General features: G+C 53.3%; 2 protein-coding genes across 2 annotated transcripts; both read left to right on the forward strand.

The window, feature by feature from the left end:
- Positions 1 to 25: 25 nt before the first annotated feature.
- On the forward strand, positions 26 to 8,984 carry COCSUDRAFT_26335 (hypothetical protein). Its single transcript, XM_005643081.1, has 18 exons — positions 26 to 327; positions 726 to 926; positions 1,102 to 1,237; positions 1,367 to 1,386; positions 1,626 to 1,876; positions 2,237 to 2,345; positions 2,606 to 2,761; positions 3,042 to 3,175; positions 3,417 to 3,519; positions 3,941 to 4,084; positions 4,453 to 4,588; positions 4,954 to 5,081; positions 5,279 to 5,394; positions 6,080 to 6,266; positions 6,532 to 6,692; positions 7,010 to 8,285; positions 8,423 to 8,483; positions 8,605 to 8,984. Exons 2-16 carry the CDS (start codon positions 735 to 737, stop codon positions 7,134 to 7,136), a joined length of 2,100 nt encoding a protein of 699 aa, XP_005643138.1. The 5' UTR covers positions 26 to 327; positions 726 to 734; the 3' UTR covers positions 7,137 to 8,285; positions 8,423 to 8,483; positions 8,605 to 8,984.
- Positions 8,985 to 9,317: 333 nt separating this feature from the next.
- COCSUDRAFT_49274 (Six-hairpin glycosidase) lies at positions 9,318 to 21,655 on the forward strand (the record flags this gene model as incomplete). Its single annotated transcript, XM_005643082.1, has 23 exons — positions 9,318 to 9,452; positions 9,783 to 9,850; positions 10,296 to 10,398; positions 10,694 to 10,816; positions 11,138 to 11,262; positions 11,577 to 11,763; positions 11,806 to 11,832; positions 12,074 to 12,151; positions 12,396 to 12,647; positions 13,037 to 13,226; positions 13,602 to 13,801; positions 14,081 to 14,276; positions 14,564 to 14,719; positions 14,991 to 15,258; positions 15,549 to 15,796; positions 16,311 to 16,501; positions 16,828 to 17,093; positions 17,537 to 17,714; positions 18,039 to 18,197; positions 18,548 to 18,745; positions 19,024 to 19,143; positions 19,440 to 19,637; positions 20,039 to 21,655. 23 exons carry the CDS (start codon positions 9,318 to 9,320, stop codon positions 20,090 to 20,092), a joined length of 3,720 nt encoding a protein of 1,239 aa, XP_005643139.1. The 3' UTR covers positions 20,093 to 21,655.
- Between the last annotated feature and the right edge of the window lie 140 nt (positions 21,656 to 21,795).

Below are 21,795 nucleotides of genomic sequence, written 5' to 3' on the forward strand. Positions count from 1 at the left end.
TCGCGAGCACAGACTCTGTTTGATCCCAAACTGCATCTCCTATTTCAGAACTTCTGCGAAGTGAGGGACTGTACTCGCCTTAAATTGCGTTCCTTCTGCATCGCCCTTTGAACGAGCTTGCATACGTTATACTTTCCTTTGTCATCCTTCCTGAGACCTACCCCGCCTCGGACGCAGCCTCGAACCCGCGATCCAACACCGATAGTTTTTGAAGTGGATTGGACGTTACACGACTTCGGATTTTGCTGCCAAGGCTCTGGGGAACCCTCTGCATTGTTTGGTCAGCTCTGAGAAGGAGGGATTTCAACTTCGCTTCAGGGAACATCGGTAAGCTCTATTCCAAACACAAATGCATTGTCCTCTGTTATCCACTATGTTAGGGACTGTGTTTACTTGTGCAATGAATGGCGCACTCTTACCATCTGTCCAGCTGGAGTGAGGTCCTCTGCTGTATCTCCTCAGATGCGCTATGCAGTAGCTTGCTGCAGTTTCAAAATATCTCATTGGATTATATACGTATCTTTCTCGAAAAGATACGTATATACGAGCAGGGTGGCCACGAACACGAGGTTCTGTGTGTATGCAACTATAGACTCTAACCTGCATCCCAGAGAAATCAACTGCTCAGAAGGCATCAAATCCTGGCTTACCAATGTCTCACACCCCGTCATATCCCCGCTGTGAAAGTCTGTCAGCAAATCCTGACTGGTTGGCAGTGCTTGCAGGGGGGCGGGATGGAGAGCCAGAGCTCGCCATCCACCAGTGGCCGAGCCATGCTTTTTTCAGCATCCAGGCCGGCTGTGGTGCTTTGTATACTTCTGCTGTCCTGCGCTCTAGCATCAGCCCAGTGGGTTGTTGAGACCAACAGCTTCCGCATCAAAGAGCCATCCAGTGCAGCGGGAGAGCATGATGCGGCTATTGGAGATGTGAGTGCCCCTATAAAAGTTGCTTACAGACATTCTCCCTGCGCAAGCAGGCTCACTGCAAAACATATGTTGCTGGTTGGAAGCTCGATCTCGGCGCTGCTCATTGATGACTCTTTGCTTTGCAAGGTCTGAAAAATTGCTGGGGCAGTGCTAACATGCAATTGTTGGTGTGCAGTTTGGAGTGCCTCTTTATGGCGGAGCCTTGACAGGGGAGATTGTGTACATGGAAAACAACAAGCTGGGCTGCAATGTGTTTGAGCGCCCCTTGGTGCAAACCACGCTGCCAGTCTTCCTGCTGGTGGAGAGAGGAGGTGCGCATGGTTTATTCTTTCAGTGACTGTAGTGCTTGCTGCTTGTCCTGCACATGAACTCACCACATGAACAACATCAGAAGGCGATTGGGGACTGACATGGTGGTGTGGTGTGTTGGGGCTCTACAGATTGCTACTTCATCGAGAAGGTACGCAGCATGCTCTTGACTTTTCATCTTGCGCTAATGATTGAGCAGAAACTTGCACAGACCAAGCGTTGTTCGTAGCTGCGAAATATTTTCCCATTCTTGCCTGCATTCCCAAGACCCATCATATTGATTGACTGCTTGTACCAGTGCCTACCAGTGCTTCCAATGCACCACGCACCATCATGTCCAAGCTAGAATGACTCAAGATGTGTAATCATTATGTAATGGATGACACACAGGCATACAATGCGGAGAAGGCGGGCGCGAAGGCCATCATAGTGGCGGACTACAAGGATGAGCGGCTGCTGACAATGGCGGTGCCGGAGGATCGCCCCGAGATTGCTGCCCTCAAGAATGACATCACCATCCCCACCGCTCTCATCACCCAGGAGGTCGGCCAGAAGCTGAAGGATGCCCTGCATGCCAAGGAGGCCTCCCCAGTCGTGGTGGAGCTCGACTGGAAGGAGTCCGTGCTGCACGAGGACGACAGGTGCGCCTTTTAATTCCACTACAGCGGCATGAAGATCGAATAAAGATAACGCACACGATATTGTAAGGCACCTTGTACACATCATTTTCTTCGATTATCCCATTGATCTCAAGAAGATGCAGCCATGTCAACATCAGGAAATTTCAGACGAATTGAGAAAGCGGCACGATGCTCGCTTGTGGGACGAGTTTTCTCGCTTGTAGGGGAGTGCAGCATTGCTGCGGGACATGTGACCATATGACACTGGAATGCAATAGAGCTTGTCTAACATCCATCATCATCATCATGTCATTTGCCGGGTCCTGCAACAATGTTGCATTGCTTTGAAGAGCCATGCCCTTAGGTGCGCTGTGACTGCAGGGTGGAGTGGGACTTCTGGACCAGCGCCAACGACGGCTGCGGCAACGGCTGTGACCAGCAGACCGACTTCAAGAAGAAGATGCGCGACACCGCAATCGCTCTCGAGAAGGTGCCCCTTCTACCTCTCATGCCCTGATCATCACAGCAGAGACCCTGTTTTGCTCGCTATTATTGTTCTTGGTTGACCCTTGGGTCAACCATAAATTCCTGCTTACGAGTGCCTTTCTCACGATCAGTGCTCTGACATGCAGTCATGACAAGCCTAGCAGCTTTCAGGAAGGCACATTGTGCATGCATGCTCCAAGGCGTGCCGGCGCTTCTTGGTTGCTTTCTGCATGAATATCCAAGGAGGCTGCCTAATTTGTGCAGGACGGCTTTGCCAAGTACACACCGCACTTCATGACCAGGAAGTGCAGCTATGATGCCGACACGCCCGAGTGCACCACCAACTGCATCCACAGGGGGCGCTACTGCGCGGTGGACTCCATTAGCGATGAGTTCAGCGGCAAGTTCAAGGGCTGGCAGGTCCGTGCTCATATTCCCGGTCAAGTATGCCACTCATCATTGGTGCAATGCGCTAGCCTGAAGCTGTGCATTTCATCACGACTTCCAGAGCTGAGTCCAGGACAGCCTCAGATATGTGACAAGTGTTGAGAGGTCGGGAATTTTGGGACACTGATGGCTGACTGAGTCTATTCAGCTGTCTGATGGCTAATTGCATTGATGACTCATAGAATTGCTGGCCGTGACGGATGGCTGAACAATGATCGTAAACCCCAATTGACCCCAATTTTAACCTGAACAGGTGGTGGAGGAGAACAAGCGCCAGCTGTGCGTGTACAAGCTGGCCTCTGACAGCAAGGAGCCCTGGAAGTGGTGGGACTATGCCGCCGGATTTGCAGAGCAGTGCACCATGCAGAATGGCCGCTACGCTGACAGGTGTCCATCAGGCTCATGCACAACTGGCTGCCTTGCCTTGTGATGCATTTCATCCAGCACAGGAACCTCACAGATTGAAGGTCTCGGCCGTGTATTTGCCGTCAAGTTAAAGTCTCGAGCAGCCCATGTCAGGTCCACCCTCTGCATTGCAGGGCTACCGTGGAAGGTTGCATATGTTGCTTTTGCATGTGACTGTCTTCATAAAGTCTCGATCCTGAGCAATGCGTCGTTGTTTTGGCAGGTCCTGCATCCGTGCCCAGCTGGACACAGTGGGCATCAGCGAGGATGAGGTCAATCGCTGCATGGGCGACAGCTCAGCCGACAGCACCCACGACCTCCTGGAGGTACAGCGCATTTACTCTTGACGCTCTTCAAAGTCATTGTTATGTGTAGCACCAGCCGTCTTGTGCAAACATACATCATGTGAAGCCATGCACCGTCAGACTACAATACAGGCGCTGCATGCTTCATATGGCGATTGGATGCAGAAGGCAGCTGGTGTGTGGGAAGCGCCTGGTCTGCATCTACATCAACTCTTGGTATTGGGCATGAGCATGCAACAGCCCAGCAGTGCAAGAAGAGCCCGCAGTTTAATTTAAAAAATTTTACATTTGCCATGACAGGCCTTGATCACAGCTGCTCACATTGTAGCCCATCGTCACAGCCCCTCAAGGAGAACGTCTCCTTAGACATGTCCAGAAAGGACCAGGATTGTGAATTTTGAGTATTTTCGTGTTTCGCCTTGTGCAGGCGGACTATGTGGAGCAGGGCAACGACCAGTGGGGCAACGGCAAGATCCTGCTGCTGCCCACCATCATCGTGAACAAGCACCAGTACCGCGGCCGCCTCGATGTTCCCTCCGTCCTGCGTGCCCTCTGCGCCGGCTTCTCCGAGACCACCGAGCCCCAGGTGCGCGCGCATGCCAGCACCTGCCACAAGTAGAAGCCTTACTCTTGATGGTTTTGGCTGCGCTCGGAGAGACATTGGGGTCCCTACCGTGCTGTCCATCTACCTTTCCTCTTTTGCATAAACTCAAAAGCTTAGCTTTGGTGCTGGTGCCGGGTGGAACCACCCGGCCCATGCATGCATGCATTGCCTTGGGATGGGCAGGACTCAAAATTTGGTGAGGCATGCATGCAGCATTGCACAGTGCATAATGCATGCCATCTGAAACAGGACTCATCTGGGCGCTGGCTCTGCTGAGCATGCTGATGGTCATGCATGCATGCATGGTGGTACAGCCATGGCTGATGCATGGGGCGCTGTGGCACATGTAGGTGTGCTTGGCAGGGTCGATGCAGGAGGATGACTGCAAGTACAGCACGCACGGCTGCTGGACATCCGGCTCTGGGGACAAGGGCGTCACCGCCTGCAAGGACACCTTCCGCGGCTACGTCTGTCAGTGCCCCCCAGGTTCGAAGCTATTCACATTCTAATCACGAATGCCAGGCCACCCTGAGGACGAGCGCATCTTCATTTAAGTGGCGCCTGACAGGAGGGCAGACATGCCAAAGCAGGCCTGGCGCAGGCATGGTGCAATTACAGACATCTTGTATGTTTTGAGACCGGACATGAACAGAATTAGCAGCCCACAATCGGATCAGGAGATCGCCAGAGCACAGGATACAACAAGTATTGTCCGGAACCACACTGCAGAGTTTGCTGTGGATCATCGTGGGGGGGCATTGCGCTGGCTGCATGGTCAAGAAGGGGGAGTCAGCAGCTGGTGAGGATGTCACATGAGGGTGTAGCGTAACATGTGCTGGGCTGATGCGCAGGCTGGAGGGGCGATGGGACGCACTGCGAGGACATCGATGAGTGCGCGGAGGGAACAGCGCAGTGCCAGCAGACCTGCACCAACAACCCCGGCGGCTACGAGTGCAGCTGCCGGGACGGCTTCACCCTGGTATGGGCATCTCTGTCATGCAGCACCCCCAAGTTCACAGACACAATGTCTTGCGTGGCGAAATAGAAATTGAATCCAAAATGAGCCTTAAACATTGCAGATGCACCACCTGCAGAGCTCTGCAAATTGGTGCAAGTTAGGGAACAATAATCAATTTGTGTCAAGAGTATCTTACTGACGTATGTTGTTGTGTGCAGCTGGGCGGCCACTCCAGCACAGGCATCTGCCTGCCCATCGACCAGTGCAAGAAGGATGCGGGCGGCTGCGAGTTTGGCTGCAACAGCCAGGACGGCCAGGCCACCTGCTCCTGCCCGTGAGTGCTCTACCCAGCTCATACTTGGGCTTGTGCATTTATTCGTCTCTCTGCAGTTTAAATACATGCCTCGAGTCAATGGCTGTAGTAAGCAGCATGCCAACTTTGCCACCGAGAGTGTGGCTTGGCTAGACATCACAGCTAGTCTCCAGAACTTTAAGTCGGTCGTGTACTCTGGTAGAGTGCCGCCCAAAGGGTCCCCTCAGAGTGCAGGGACTGACGAGACGTTCTTCAGATCCTGAAATTGTTGAATGTCAAAAGAGGGTAAAGAAGCTTTGTTTGTAAGCGCTAAGCGATGCAATGCATGGTCTAGCTCCTTTGGTAATTCTTGTGTCTGCAGGAGACTTCTTCGCATCCCTGCCTACTGGCGCACCCTTGTCAGGCAATAGTTGTCAGGAATTAGGGAGGCATGGTGTCTCGGGCAGACACAAGCATTCGCTTCCCACTCTTAAAAAGAAAGAATAGGCTAGGCTAGGACCATCGGTGAGCGGCCTTGCTGGTGACCCTTGTGTCTGCAGGAAATTTGCTCATTTTCTGTTCTATGGCACAACCCTGATGCGGGTGCCTGTGTCAGAACGCCGAGAGCGAGTAGTCTCCTGCAGACACAGTCACTGGCGGTTCCTCTTGAGGGGAAGAATTGCTCCAAGGATGCTCGATTGAGCGGGGTGTGGGGTGCCATGCACAGGGCGGGGCTGCGGCTGGGTCCGGACGGCAAGAAGTGCGTGGACATTGACGAGTGCGCGGAGGGCAAGGCGCCATGCGAGCAGGTGTGTGAAAACCGCGACCCGCGTGACACCGGGCTGCAGTACGTCTGCAAGTGCCGCCCCGGGTTCAGCATCGACATCGACAACCAGCACAAATGCATCCCCAAGGTGCGCCCACCAATGACGTGAATTTATCCAATGTGCAACACTTCTGGCCTGCCCTTCGGTGGTCTTAATGCTTCTGGTTTCTGTCTTGACTGTCAGACATGCGGGCGCATGAAATTGGACATTGCATCCGCCGCAAACATCTGCCAGCCACTTCATCCCCATGCATCACCAAATGACAGGTCTGCACAATGAGAAAAAGGCCTGGCTGTGGTGGCGTGCTGTGCACTGTGCCTTTCTCTTGACAAACTTCATTGCATGCATGCAGGCGGTGTACATGGCGAAGCTAGGCCTGAAGAACAACAAGGTGAGCGCGTGGACGGTGGCTGGCATAATCACGGCCGCCACGCTGATCGCCATCGTGGCCGGCTACGCGGTGCACAAGCTGCGCATGCGTCACGTCATGCAGAACGAGATCCGCGACATCATGTGCGTCATCTCCTCTGCCTGAACTTTAATTTGAATTTGAATTGAAAATATTCGCGCGGGCACAAAAGAGGGATTATCACAGAAAGTCAATTGCAGCATTTCTCCGGGCGTTTGCATGAGATGTGGGCTTGACCCATGGGAGCGAAAATGTGCAATGCTTCCTATACCCCTGACTGCACGGGTGTGCTTGATAATTTATTTTGTGATAGGTGAACAAGATCCGCCCATTTGTCTGAAGATACTGTATCCCGTACACCTGCACAGAAGTCACCCATCTGGAGCTGCTCGCAGATCTTACACAATTGTTCTACGCGCAGGCGCCAGTACATGCCACTGGAGGGCAACAACATTGATGAGTCACTGCTACCCAACTCATCGCCCAGGATCAAGGCTGGCAAGGGACCCGTAATGCCCGCCGACCCACCAGCCGACAGCAGCGTCTAGTTAGGATGCTCTTCTTTTAAATGCCCACGTGCATACTGGAAAGTAAAGGATAAAGTGCAGCCAAACAAGAGGACGGTGCTGGGGGAAGTGTGGAGGAGTATGAAGGAATAGAGCTGCTCACATGTGCACCAGAGGCTTTGCCTAAGATGTGATGTCCTACGTGCATGCTGGTGGCAAGCAAGAAAGTGTATTTTATAGCGTAGGGCATTGGACGGCTGTGAAGGTACAGCCGTGTCGAACAAATGCGAACGTTGTCCTTATAAACTAGACGGAGTTTTGAAGACTCTCATGCCAAGCAGAATTCTCTTGTTTGAAACCCCGTGAATGCCATGTGAACGATGTGAGAGCTTCCTTTTGAACAGCATCACCATTTTTGCCTGAAATGAAAACTGGCTGTGCAGCCTTCTGTAGCATTAGGTTCCCCTGAATGACGCATGACAGGAGTGGCCTCAAGTTGTCACATGCGCGTGGTGCTTTTGCAGGCATCCAGTGAATTGTAGTGAGCTACTAGGAATGTAAAATCCATGTACTGTATACATCTGCAATGGATACCGGCACTTCTGCTATGCATAGCATCACAGGTCCGTTCACATCTGATTGAGCTTGGAGGAACCTCACAGCGCTCTGCAGCTGCTCCTAATGCGCTTTGATATTATTCCAGCTGCTCTGCATTGTTTATTGTCCGGTCACACGATTTGTTCTGCAGGAAAGTTTTCAACATGTACAAACATTTTGAGACGCTCTTTGCATGCGGTGCTAGCTCTTTTGACACTGCAACTACTCCAAGTCTCTTTATTGCTGCCTGCGCGGGCTAGCACCCCAAAAATTTCGCTCATCGCCTTGCAGAGAGGAAGAGCATCTCCAAATTGGTCTGCAAAGCGCCCGTTTTGGCTGAGGTGACTAGGCTTGGCTCGAAATTGCGGCTCAAGACGCGTCGACTCCCACAATGGAATTGATGACGCCCGTTACTGGTCTCACTCATTCTCATCACACCGATCCCAAGTCTGCCCATAAGGGAGGACCATCAGGTCTGCTGGTCTACTATATGCCCAGCGCCGGTGATAGAAGAGTTTGAGAAGAGCCTGTCATCTTGCTTGATTGCAGAGCGGCGCATTCGTCTGGCCGCTGGATTCAAGAATCCCTCGTACCCTGTGCATGCACGGGGCAACCCGATTGACATAGCCTGGAGGCATGCAAGGCCTGTCTGACAAAGGTCAGGATCAAGATGCTCATGCAACCTGATTCCAGGACCAAGCAGAGCACAGGAGGTTTGTTAGGCTTCACACCTCTCACAGCATTTCCCCGCAGGTTGGACTGCTCCAGATATCTCGTTTCAAGCTCATAGATCTGCGTTGCAGCCAAAGGGGTTCAGAGTTGCATGTCCAAAAGAAACCTCCAAGAAGAATGTGCAGAGATGGCCACTTCACTGTTGCTTGTCCATAATGAGGAAGCATCCATGATACTCCACCTGCTTCTCGATGGTCCAAAGGTTCTCTTCAAGACGTGATCTTTTCTGCTCTGCCTCTTGCACATCTTCATCTGGCACGCTGGCTACAGGAGGTGCAGATGTCTTTTTCACTGGGCTACGCGTCTTTGGTGGCGCAGAAGCTTTCTCGGCCTTCTGGGCCTTCTGTTTCTTGACCATCACATCGCTTCATGACACTGAATCATCTGAAAATCCCACGTTTGCCTCGCTCAAGGCTCCAATCACAGCATCAAGCCAAATTCTACACTGCCGCTGTTCGATCAACCAGCAAAGCTATGGCAGATAATCAACTAAAACATTTTGGGACAATATTTGACCCTCCAAACCGACAATTAGATTGTCAACCTTGAGGCTCGGCAAGCATTTGAGCAGAGAGACAAAGAGACACACGGCAGGAGAACAACAATCTACAATTAGGGTTAGGGTCTGGCCAAAACAGGCAACCATAGGCTCATTGCGCAAGAGGCGACCTCCAATACGATCAATTTTGGACGCACGGACCGTCGACAGGAATAATTGGGCCAGATAGGGAAGTATACAACGCGATGAGCAATCAAATAGATTAGATCGAGCTCTGGGCGCTTCTCTGCGCGGACGCATCGCCTGGCCTGTCTCGGCCAGGGCGTACTATGAGCGTGTTGCCTCTGCAGCCGTGCACCCAATTCAGATAAGCGGCGGGGTGATCGCCGGGGACCATGGCGAGAGAGCTTGATGAAAGCGATCTGGGACGGCTGGACAATAACAGGGAGTGTGCTTCCGACACAAACTCGGACCTCTACAGCGAGCTCAGCAGCGCTGACCGGCACGAAGGCAGCAGCTCGGATGACCCGGTGTGCACCGATCCGCAATCGAATCGTTTGCCAGGAGTGTTTGGTTCTGTTTGGGGCGAAGTGCGCGCGCTGCAGCCCTGGTTGTGGGCCTGGCGGGTTGACGCACCGCATTAAAGCAACGAGCTCCCTGTCTTAGCCTGGGTGCGAGCGGGCCTCAGAGCTTTGGTGCCAAACGGAAGAAGGGAGGGTAATGCATGTGGATCAGATCAAAAAGCATATGCAGGGGACGCTCTCGAGCAGCGGGAAGCTCAGGGCTCACAGCAGACGCATGACCTATAAGACCTTCAGCCGGGACAGAAGTCTGAGTTGGGTGGCTGCGTATGATCGCAGGGAGGAGTCCAGCGGGAGCTGAGTTATAAAGGGGAGAGCAAGCGCGATGCTCTGTCCATTTTGCTCAGGTACGAGAAGCTGGCCAAGGAAAGTTGTTGACAGCCTGCTTTTGTGGACGAGACGATGGAAACATGCAGCTTTTCAAGAAAGCTGCAGTCAGCCTGATAACGCACAGATGCTTCTCCTAAATGACATCGTTCTATCAAAAAGCATTTAGTATGTGGCTCTTCCTCACTTGCAGTGACAGTGTGTGCCCTAGTGGGATCACTCTCTCCTGTGACATCCCACTGGCCTTGTTCTGCACTGCTCTGGGCCCAGGGTGGTGTCTGGTGGGTCAGGATACGTTCCTATGTGCCCAAGCAGCGACACTCGGCGTGCATGCTTCGTTTCAGCTCTTTTCCAGCACAGGCGTTTAAGGCAGTGGCAGCCTTGGCTGCCAGAGAAACTGCTGCATGTTGGAGCAGCCAGATGCGGGAAGGAGGAATTGAGCACGATTAATTTTCAATGGCGCAGGCTGGCGGATGCATTGGAGGACAATGGAGGGAATGAGGGCGGCCAGGATGACTACTACGATGACGCAATGGATAGCCAATTGCTCACATCGAGAGGGAAGGAGGTGCGTGCCTGCACACAAACAGAAGGGCAGAATCTTAGCATTCACCTGGCAACGCGTACACGCCTGCCTTGCAGAGACACATGGCAAGGCAGGCTTGTGCAGGACCAGGCAAATGCGAGGAATCAAACGCAACATGAGCTATCCTGGATATGGCGGCTGTGATGCAGTTTTGAGACTTGTTGGGCATTGCTGACGTACGTACTTACAGGGGGCTTCTGATCTGCTGTTGCTGGTCAGGTGACTTCAAAGGGCAGTACGCATTGCAAAGGTCAAGATTGGCGCTTGATGTGTGCAGGTGAACTATGACCTGCTGGACACGTATCCTGGGGGCCCCTACAAAGCCAGGGGGGGCTACATTAAGCGGACGCGGTTTGCGGCGGAGGAGGAGGAAGAGGATGAGGAGAACGAGGAGGGACAGGTGCACCAAAATTCATTGACGCCCCCTCTTAAGGCACATGCATTTCTATCTAGAAGTAGGAGATTTTGTGGCCCGTGTTGACGCAAGCGGCCTCTTGCCCAGACAAAATCAAATGATATCCCGCTTCCCTCCAGGCCGCATGGGACTTCTGTACCTTTTGGTAGGGACTCCCAGCCGACCAGATGGTACTCTCATGCAGCTTAGAGGGTGGGGTATCCAATCAGTTTGCGTGCGCGGCTTTGCGAGAATTGATATCCCGGGGCGATGCACTGGCGGTGGCTTTGTTGTGGCGATAGAATGCTGAGGGTGGTACATGTGCAGGTGTACATGGCGGAGCCGTACAGTTCGGAGGAGGACAGGTTGGAGTCCCGGGTCGGCATGAAGGGTGCCAGCTCAGCTGCAGCCGTCCTGCCGGACGAGGTGCCGGCAGGCAACACCACCTTCAGGTGGGCCCAACTTGCTGCTCAATGAGTCAACACTCATGTTCTGCTGAACGAATCCGCATTACCTTGCATGTATCTCTGTGGCCGAGCTTCTGGAAGGCACTTTGCATGTGCCGCTTGACTGGCCGCTCCTTGATGGCGAGCTGTTGGAAGATTCTGGTGATGCAGCCGCTTTTTACAGGCGCTGCATTAGCAGTGTATCTGGCCAGCTCTGTTGCAGGAGCACCTGTCAGGCTGTACAAATGCAGCTGCATGCTATGAAGGCATAATCTTTTGCCATAGGCGCTGATGTGGGTCTGTGTGCGTCGCTGCAACAGGCGGTACCGGCAGCAGACGCGGATAAACTGGGTGGGGTCAGGGGTGATGTTGATCTACTGCATAGCGCTGGTGTTCTACCTGTGGGTGCGCATCACCAAGACGCTGGACCTGGGGCGTTACCTGCCCTACGGCATCTTTGTGCTCATCGTCGAGATCATGGGCGCCACCACAACTCTGCTCTACGGGGTCAACATCCTCTGGCACCCAGTGAATCCGCCCCTGCCCGAGGATTTCAACAACCCCGGCCTACCCAAGGCATGCCCCCTGCAATGCTTTATGTCTCCTTGAAATGCACTGTGGATAACCTCGTTGCAGGCATAAACGGGAAATCTGGAGCATGACACTACTGATGACAGACAAGTGCAAGGGCTGTAAGGCGCTCTCCTGTAGTGATAGTGTGATTCATGGCATTAATTCTATGCATTGCTGTTATTGCATATATGTGAAGTGGAGGAGGCGGGGTCATGAGGACTGATGTGTCATGCATTGTTTGCAGGTCAACATGCCGTACCACATCCGCGTGCTGGTGCCCTGCTACAAGGAGTCCTATGACATTGTGACTCGCTCCTTGGAGGTCAGCACACACTCAGAATTGCCTTTGAGTTACCCGCACAACCCCCAAAGACCAGCCGCACTTATTGTCTACTCTCAAGATTGCCATGCACTCTCTGGGGCTATGTGTATCAGATGATAACATTTCGATTGATATGCTTGCTCCTGTTTGGGCACTGCACTTCATGCAAAAACACACACCTGGCCTTGTAGTTGAATGCGCGTCTCATTTTTTCACACGCTGAACAATGCAAAAAATCTCGCAGGCGGCCCTGAACGCACCGCTGCCGGCCGGCTGCCAGCGCACGATCTACCTGTGCGATGACGGCAAGAATAAGCAGAAGCGCAAATGGTGCCTGGGGATGGCGCCGGATGTGGTGTATGTGAGCGGGCGCACGAGGGCCAAGGGGGAGATGAACGGCAAATCAGGCAACCTGAACAACTGCCTGCGACAGATCTACCCCGATGACTCGCCCATCCCCTCCAACGAGATCGTCTGCATCTTTGATGCCGATCAGGTGCGGTGCTGATCAGCTTCTGTGGGGTCCACATCCCGCTTGCATTGAGCTCCTTGGATCTGGTGTGCCGTAGCATTCTTGGGAGGTCAAACAGCATGCATGAGCAGCCCACTGGATTGATGTAATGGCAAAGCATGCAGAGTTCACTGTGCGAGGGTGGGTGACCAGGGCAGAAGGCACAATCCATCTGTGTCCTATGACCAGACATTTGGATTTGGTGGAGAGTAGCTGGAATGGACCAGGGCTGAGCCAGGGCTTCCTAGCCAATATCGCTTGCAGCATGTGGACTACAACCATTTTGAGGATTGCCTGCAGAACACAGTGTTGAGCTTCAAGATTGTGAGGATCGCCTGCGGAGCACAGCGCTGATCGTTAGTAATGCTGTGCAGGTGGCCAACCCGGACTTCTTCCTGAAGATGGTGCCGCTGCTGGACGGGGGCGACGACGTGGGCATGGTGCTGTCGCCGCAGAGCTTCCACAATCTGCGCAAGCATGCCGACATCTTCAACCACGCCAACGTCCAGTTCTGGGAGTACGCGCAGCACGGCTACGACGCTGTCAACTTCATCTCCTGCACAGGTGACTTCTTACTTGCATGACACTTCCTGAGTCTACTTATGAAACTCGGTATCATCTCCTGCACAGGTGCTGGCTTCAATGCCAGGCTGCTCGTGCACCCGCCTTGCTTGCACCAATGTAGAAAAGAAGGCTATACATGCAACAGGTCACCCCATAATGCAAAATCTAAGGATGGTACTGTCCTGGTGAAGGTGTTGGCCTCCATTTTTACTATTGTACTTAGGTCGTCCATTGTGTTCTGGTGCACTGACTAGGGCTCAGCAGCCTCTGCTTGGAGGCACAACATACAGGAGACGGCAATTCTTCACAAAGATCCCAGACAGTAATCTCTGTCAGGAGTATGATCGAGGCTGACAGCTCTGTTTACTGTTGCAGGAACCAACTTCTTGATCCGCGCGGCAGCGTTCAAGCAGGCTGGCTGGTCGCCAGAGTTCACGCTCACAGAGGACTTTGCGCTGGGCATGCTGCTGAAGATGCACAAGTGGCACTGCCGTTACGTGGAGGAGTACCTGGCCGTTGGTGAGGCGCCCGATGAAGTGCGAAACTGCTTCCAGCAGCGATCCCGTTGGTGCAAGGTGCGCCCCCAGAACCATGCTCCTCAGAGCTCAATCTATGTGACCATTCATGATCACCATCTTCATGAGACACCCAGGATTGCTCATTGTGACTCACTCATGATCAGATATACCGAAAAGAGCATCCAAAAGAGCTTAAATTTGATGCATGCAATGCTGGCTCAAGAAGTGAAGCGGCATGCTGTCTTCAGGCGATCAGAGAGTGATGCTGCTGGAGGGAAGGATTGGATTGTCTTGCCAGCAGCAGAAGTCTGATGGCTGCATGGATGTTGTCCGCAGGGTCACTTCCAGATCATGTTCTCGAAGTACTGCCCACTGGCGCAGCGCAAGCTGAGCCTGTTCATGAAGATCATGTACTGCTCGGGAGTGTGGTCGTATGTGGTGGGAGCGCTGACCGCCCCCCTCTACATCATCATCCCCCTGCTCACCATCTGGGCTGGCATGTTCCCCATCGTGGTCTCCTGGTGGGCCGCAGGTGGGGCCCTTTCACCTGTCGCTTTTGTTAAGTTTTTTTGGTGTGGGGCATGAGTTCAAAGCAGGTGTGAGGGACTGCTTGCATTCGTATCATTATGACCACAACGTGTGGACTCATGGGGCTGGCCACTGCTTCTGTTACGGGAAGAGGCGGCAAATTCAGCAGTCTTGTGCTGCATGCATGCCGTGAGAAATAGCCTAAAGAGACACCATCCTGGGATATTTCAAGCCCATGGGAGGCCTTCTTTGTGCTGTGCCTTACTGAGAGAAGTGGTTTGGAATGCGCAGTGGCACTGACGGTGTACATGGCGAGTCAGACGCTGGTGCTGAACTACTCAAGGAAGCTTCGCGACATTGAGCCACTCTGGTTTGCCAGCATTGCCAACAACATCCTCTGGTGGACCTTTGTCAAGGCCTGCGCCCGCACCGTCTATGCCGGCATCGGTGAGCCCTGCTTGCTTTTTTGCCATTTTTTGGCCACAATTGGCATTACCGTATCATGTCCTATCGTCCCTCTAGCAAGGGTTGTAGATAATACACATGCATTGTTAAGAACAGTCTGCGGCATCCCCTGGATTCTGTGTTGTAGTGGAGACCCCCCTGTCTGACATGGTCCATTTTATTGATTCTATCAAGACAGTGTTTATTACAGTCAGAAATGGGCGTGCGCCAAGGAGAGGGAAGTGCTCATAGAACAAGTGCTTCTGCGGCGCAGGTCTGAAGGAGATGAACTTCAAGACCACGATCAAGGGGGCGGCGAGGATCGGGCAGATAGCGATGGGAGATCTGTGGGTGCATGTGCTCTCCTTTGTGCTGCTGGTGGTGTCGCTGGGAGTGGGAGTGCACAAGCTCATCAATGGGCCGACTGTGATCACCACGCTTGCCATCTCGGTGGTGTGGATTGTCTACGCGCTCATCCCGCCCTTCCTCCTCATCTGGTACACCTTCATCGGCCGCGGCGGCACCCTCAAATTCTGGTGCCGGTGCGTCGCTCTCCCTCGCTCCTCTTCTCTGGATACTGTCCTTTCGAAGCATAGTAGATTACTTTTCCCTTATGCTGCAATTACAATAAAGTCTAAGCATGTAAACGTAATGAAGCAAAAGCCACCAGCTTGTTAGGTGGACAGTTCTTCCAGGATATTATCATGGGCGCTTTCCAATAATCTCGAGCAATGTAGACTCCTGCTTATTGTTGTTCTTGACACTCTTGTATGCTGGCTTTTCCACTTCCGTTTCTGCGCCTGACTGCTTCAGGGGAATTTGTGGGCTGCAGGGTGATGTTCCTGCTGAGCTATGCGGCGACGATTCTGGCGCTGCTGCTGTTGTGGGCGGTGTACCCGCAGGACTACAACTACGGGCAGGCCGCGGGCAAGGGGCTACTCTTCTATCCGGCCAACGCCGTCGGACAGCTGCCGGCAGACAACCCCATCCCCTGGCGCAACGACAGCCTGCTCTACGAGAAGGCGCCCAAGTTTGGCTTCGATGACCTTACAGGCGGCTGGATGGTTGGCGGCATTGCAGGTGCGCAGTGCGCGCTCTCTGCAAATTGTTTTGTATGTTTATGGCAGTTGTGCAGCTTCCTATGGGTGTCTGGTGATGATGGCAAGGTCATCTGAGAGCCGCTGGCAGGACTGCCCTGTCTCAACAAAGCCTTGGAAGAGAGACTAGCAAGTGCTCATTGCACTATACGACGGACCGCACCAGTGCTCATCATAAGCTGAATTAAATTCGGGCGGAAGTGCACTGGTCGGGTTTGTTGCGAAGTTGCAAAGGTGAAGCAAAGGGTATTTGCTAGTCGCTTGATCTCTTGTGGGCAGCAAGGCAAAACCTGATCTGGTGCATGTGCTGCTTGCGCTGCGCAAGGGAACAGCAGTCTGAACTGCTGGTTCCATGGATTCTTCGTGGGCAGCAGGTCACAACCTGGTCTCATGCATGCGCGGCTGGTGCTATGCGAAAGGATCAGCAGTCAAGGGTTGTTTTCCCAGGGTCATGTGAGGAGTGAGTCAGAGCCTAATCTGGCGCTTGTGCTGCGCAGGCGACCTGAAGATGACAATGCCGACAGCGTTCACGGTGTCCATGCTGGCATGGGGCATGCTGGCGTTCCCTGACGGCTACACCAAGGCGCAGCAGATCGGCCCCGGCCTCGGCAACGTGCGCTGGGGCTCCGACTACCTGCTGAAGACCTTCAAGCCCGACCCCACCAAGGGCAACCTCATCGTGTACCAGGTGGGGCCTTGCTTTCACTCCTGCTTCTTGAAAGGAAGCAGCTGCACCCTCCAAGTCATGCATACTTTAGCAGCTTGGCTGGGCTTCCTCGCACTCAGGAGTTCCACCCTCCAAAGGTACAGGAAGGGGATTAATAATATGCTCTCAGCATGAGGCGAGGAGCGGGTGCATGCATCCAATCAGGCCAGCTTGGTGTCAAATTTGCTGCCTGTTCATGCGGCTAAATTGGCCAGGAGCCGGCTTCATAGAGTGCTTCATTCACCACCTTTCAGACTCGGGCTGTCTTGCTTTACAAAATCACTCACAGGCTGACATTCCCCTCGCAGGTGGGCAATCTGACACAGGACATTAAGTACTGGGGCCCGCCAGAGAACATGACAGCGGCAACCATGAAGCGGCCGGCATACATTGTGCGCACCGCGGACGGAGCCTCTGACTTGGCCGGGTCGATGGTTGGAGCTCTGGCATCCACGGCGCTGGCGTGGCAGAGATTTGGCAATGACAGCGCGTACGTGGAGCGCCTCATGAAGGGTGCAACCGCGCTGTACAAGGACGCCAAGAAGTTTGAGGGCTCCTACACGTCCAAGTTCAAGTGCGCGCCGCTCCTCTCACGTTCTTTCCTTTTCTTCCATATGCCTGTGATGTGCCAAGGCTAAAAATGAGACGATACTGTCAGCTGTCAACTGTGCCTTGTTGTCTGGCACACTCGGACTTTGTGCATTGTCTGGACATCCACCATGGCTGCATTCTTCCATGGGAGAGGTTGTCCAAGTGTGCAGCAATAAGACTTGCGTTGCACGCTTGCAGAACTACTCCATGCAAGTTTACAGGTCCACATGGCACATCACTTCTCACAGCATCCTGCCCTTACGGGGCTGCTGACTCCACAGGTATCAAAGCACGTCCTAGTGGCCTCATCTTCCCATGAGCTTCCAGTAGCATTATTGTTTTATTATTACGCGTTTTCCAGTCCTTAAGGACTAGGTGCGTCAAGTATTATTTCCAAAATGAATGGGCCTGTACTGGATTGCGCAGGTACTCGTGCACGTCCAAGTGGGCCAAGGCGCGCGCGACGTCCAAGACACCCATCCCCACATGCGTGCCGCCGACATCCTACGGCAACGGATCCGCGCTCGTGTTTTACAACAGCACCTCGTACCGCGACGACCTCCTCTGGGCCGCCGCCTGGATGTACAAGGCCACCGGCCAGAAGGTATGTTTGTGCTGCAGTTTTTTCCCTCAAGGTCATCAGCACGCTGTGAAGAGCATATTGGCTAGCTTGAATTATCAGCTCATCAGCTGGCTTGTCCATTAAATTTGCCCGTTCTTGCTTGCCTGCAATGCCTTGTGGGCAGGATTACAGCGCTGGTCCAAGGGAGCCCCTGGCACAGCCACAGCATATGCATGACAACGTGTCAGTGATCGAGTACTGGAGGACCCGTACTGGATTTGTACAATTGTATTGGGGGTGGAGCTGTGCATGCATGCGGGTGGCAGAAGTTGCGTGCCTGATCAGGCGGTGGTGCTGTCTGCGCAGGCGTACCTGGACGACGTGAACTACTACTACAGCGCGCACGTGAATCAGGAGGGCCCAACAGACGTGGACCTGGTCACCGACTGGGACCACATGTTCTGGGCTGCCAACGTTCTGCTGGCCGAGGCCACAGATGAGGGCGCCTTCCACATGGCCACCCAGGTGTGCATTGGTCTCCTAAGAGAACTCATCTGAACAGAAATTTATATAATAGCATTACCTGATTTTTCCAAAACTCTGCAGAGTTGACAGTGTGTCTGGGATATCATTGGACAGCATGTAATCAGTTGGGGCGCCCATCGCCTTCCCCTCGTCTGTGTGGGCTGTCCCAATTCCCTGCTGAGAGCTAATTCGACACTCGTTCATTGTGGTGCCATGCCAAATCAGTGCTGGAGGGGTGTATCCCAGCACGGTGTATGCGGGGGGAGCGCGGCGGGAGATATCTGTGATGGCAGTCATAATCTACTACCTCCTAAGCACAGTTATCTCACACCACCTATGTGTGTGCGCAGGGGATGCTGAAGCAGTGGATCTGCGCGACGACTGGCAAGGTGCTCTTCACGCCCAAGGGCCGCGCGTACAACCGGGTCGCGCCCTCGCTCGGATCCACGGCCAACACGGCGCTGCTCAGCCTCATCTATGGCCAGATGACCACTGCCAAGGTCGCCCAGGCCAAGAAGGACCGCTACACCTGCTTCGCGCGCTCCCAGGTGCGCCTTCCTGGATTGTTACTGTTACATAAGTCCCTTCTCTTTCCTTCTCTTTTGCAAGTCAACGAGCCGGCTCCCTGGCCATATTCATACTGCGGCCTTTGCAGTAGAGTGACACCAAGGACGTCTTGGCAGGATGCCTGTATGGGAAACTTGTCCTTGTCTCCCTTAGTGTACATTGGAGGAGTCGAGGTGATAGTGCAGCTTCTGAGTTGTAAAAAAGAGGGAAGAGGGACTTGATCCTGATGTGCTGATGCGTGTGGTTTGTGGCTGTGCAGATGCGGTACATGCTGGGAGACTCGGGGCGGTCGCTGATTGCCGGCTGGGGCAAGAACCCGCCGACCCACATTCAGAACCGCGCCGCTTCCTGCCCAAGCCCCCCTGAGCCCTGCACACCGGTGAGCTGCTCTCATCTTCCCGTAATCGCCACCCTGCTTCCTATCGAGTGGCCTTGTCTTGCTTGAATTTGCACTGCAACCCTGCAACCAGCATGTTGCAAGAATATGTTTCCTTGGTCAACCGCTTGCATAGCCTCACATGTGCTCGGACTTTGCCACTTCAGCGCATTCTTTTTCAATCGTTGCAGGGAGTGGCGTGCATTGGCCTGTCTGTCTTCACTTACAGTACACCGGCTTGATTATGGCCAAGTTCCCCAACATTAATCTGACATGGCATATGATTGTGCGTTGCGCAGGAGAACTCGCTGCTGAACCGGTGGGGGAACCCGCATGTGCTGACGGGGGCGCTGGTGGAGTTCAGCAGCTTCAGCGACAGCCTGTCAGACAACCGCGCGAGCAACGACACGCGCGTCAGCATCGACAACAACGCTGGCGCTATCTCTGCTCTGGCTGGCCTCAACCAGGCCACCGGCTCCTGGGACCAGTGCCTCCAAGTGCGGCGCCTCACTTCACCTTGTATAGATCATGTGTCTCCTGAAGGGGATAAAAAGAATCCTGATGGAGCATTTAAGGAAGTTTATCAAGGACGCAGTCTTCAAGGCATGTTTCAGGCCTCAAAAGTGTATTTCGTGAAAGCACGGTGGTTGCAAGGGATCACCAAAAGTGTTCAAGAGGTGTGCGTGTCGAGAATGGCACAATGGAAGCAGAGCACAAGATTGGGGAACGTTTCTCTTTGCTTGGATTTTGACTTTGAATTGCCCTTCTTGCCATGCACATGTGCGCATACTCTAGTGACCTGTGAGCACGTTCAGTCTAGAAACAAATCTAGGAGGGAGCACACCCCACATGAAGAAAGAGAGGTAGAGGGTTCTCTGATCCGCTGCGTGCTGTGCAGGGGTTTGGAGTGCTGACGCACGACAAGGCGGTGTGCGACAGTGCAGTCATGTAGGCACCTGCAGAGCGCATGCTTCCTTTTAAGAGGAGCTTGTCATGCAACAGTGGCCTTAAGGCATGGGGCATTGCTCGATGACCAGGCAGCTTGCTGCTTTGTGAGCAGAGTGGGCTGGCTAAGAGTTTGGGACGTTGTCTCAGAATTCATCAGCTGTGCACGCCGAGCAGCATTTGGAGAGGTGGCAGCCTGCTGAGGTGGCATAGCATGTGGAGGATTGGAGGGCGGGAGCTGAGCTGGCCACTGAGGAAGCCGAGGAATGTTGTACTTCATTATTCTTGGGTTCTGGGCGTCGGTGCACTTGAGACTTGATTGCCGAGCACAACGATGCTCTGTGTACCTAAGGTGGGCTAAGGACAAGGAAGGCTAGAGGAAGTTCCCCCTCAGTTTCAGACAGCGTAGGACTGTATTTCCAGTTTGCTTCAAGTTCAGACTAGGGTAGATGCACAACGGCTGAGCTCATTGGCAGCCTGATGAGAGGTATCAGCAAGGAATGAAGCACGAAAGTTTACTGAACTTTCAAAGATGTTAGGCTCTCTCCCAGGCAGTAGGGTGGGCAAGTGTTCAGGAAGGCAGTGTATCGAGAGAGGGAGATGAATTATCTATTTAGCAGCAGCAATTCGGCTGTTGTCTGTCATGGGGCGTCTCTACCACATTTTGGTGAGTCAGCTTCGTGCAGCGACAGGCAGCAAAGGAATGAGCCAAAGGTTTTGGGCACGCCAGAAACAAGAGCAGCGCTGCCCGCATCAGAATTCCTCATGTTTTTCCTTTGTCATCCGGTCATAGTGGGCCATCCATTTGCCATGAAGGTATTTATGATCAGGTCCTGTGAGCTGTCGCTGTTCTCAGCGAGCTCCGCCAAATCCTGTGTCTGGGGGTGAAGTGGTGCACCCTGCATAATTTGGCAGTATTAATATTATAACCTGTTCACCGTCCCTGTTGAACGAACTGGACGAGGGAAAAAATGTCACTCTTAGAATTGGTGTGCGCACATATCCACGAGCGAGATTTTTGACGTACAGTGCGCCGCACACCGGTGCAGTCCCAAGTAGCCCCTGTGACACAATGCCCCACATAGTCTAGGCTCTGATGCCCTGTCAAGTTTTGTCGGTGAGGATCTGAACACATTTGCAGAGTGTCAAAGGACTTGTCATCTTCCCAGCCCTTGAACACAAAGCCCAAAGGCTCCCAACCTTGGGGTCCTTCATTGCCGAGCATTGCTGTGCATACAGCTGACCGGGCCTCCAGTCATCAGGGTCTCACCATCAGCTAGGTAGTCCCACTGCAATGCGGTAGATCAGTGACAGGAGATTAGCTCAGGGCCAAAGGGTGCTGTACACATGTGGTCTTGAGGAACGATGGCGAGGGATGTCTTGAGGATCTCCTAGCAGGCTCAAGGCAGCTTGAAGCTGCAGCCTCTGGCATATTTCTATGATGCTGTGAGGAGTTTCGTGACGGTCTAGCTTCTAGATTTCCAGCAATTGGAGTACAGTGGCAGGCGTTCATCGTGTCTTGCTTACCGCTAAATTTCATTGAGGATGTAAACCTATCATGATCAGGCACAAAACTGCCATGGCTTTCTACTAGACCCCAGACATGCTGAGCCAGAGTGCTGTATGTAGACTACGCGTCTGTGCTATGAAGTACTACACTGAAGAATCATTCAGACCCTGCAAATTGCTAAAGATCTCTTCGCTGCCTTG

The sequence above is a fragment of the Coccomyxa subellipsoidea genome, assembly GCF_000258705.1.
Source record: "Coccomyxa subellipsoidea C-169, whole genome shotgun sequence".
Classification (NCBI taxonomy): Eukaryota; Viridiplantae; Chlorophyta; class Trebouxiophyceae; family Coccomyxaceae; genus Coccomyxa; species Coccomyxa subellipsoidea.

Excerpts from the sequence above, each read along its gene's own strand:
- COCSUDRAFT_26335 (XM_005643081.1), top strand. The coding sequence starts at position 735 with ATGGAGAGCCAGAGCTCGCCATCCACCAGTGGCCGAGCCATGCTTTTT. Across the intron at positions 2,346-2,605 it reads CCGCAATCGCTCTCGAGAAG|GACGGCTTTGCCAAGTACAC; the intron begins GTGCCCCTTCTA and ends TAATTTGTGCAG. Across the intron at positions 6,693-7,009 it reads AACGAGATCCGCGACATCAT|GCGCCAGTACATGCCACTGG; the intron begins GTGCGTCATCTC and ends TTCTACGCGCAG.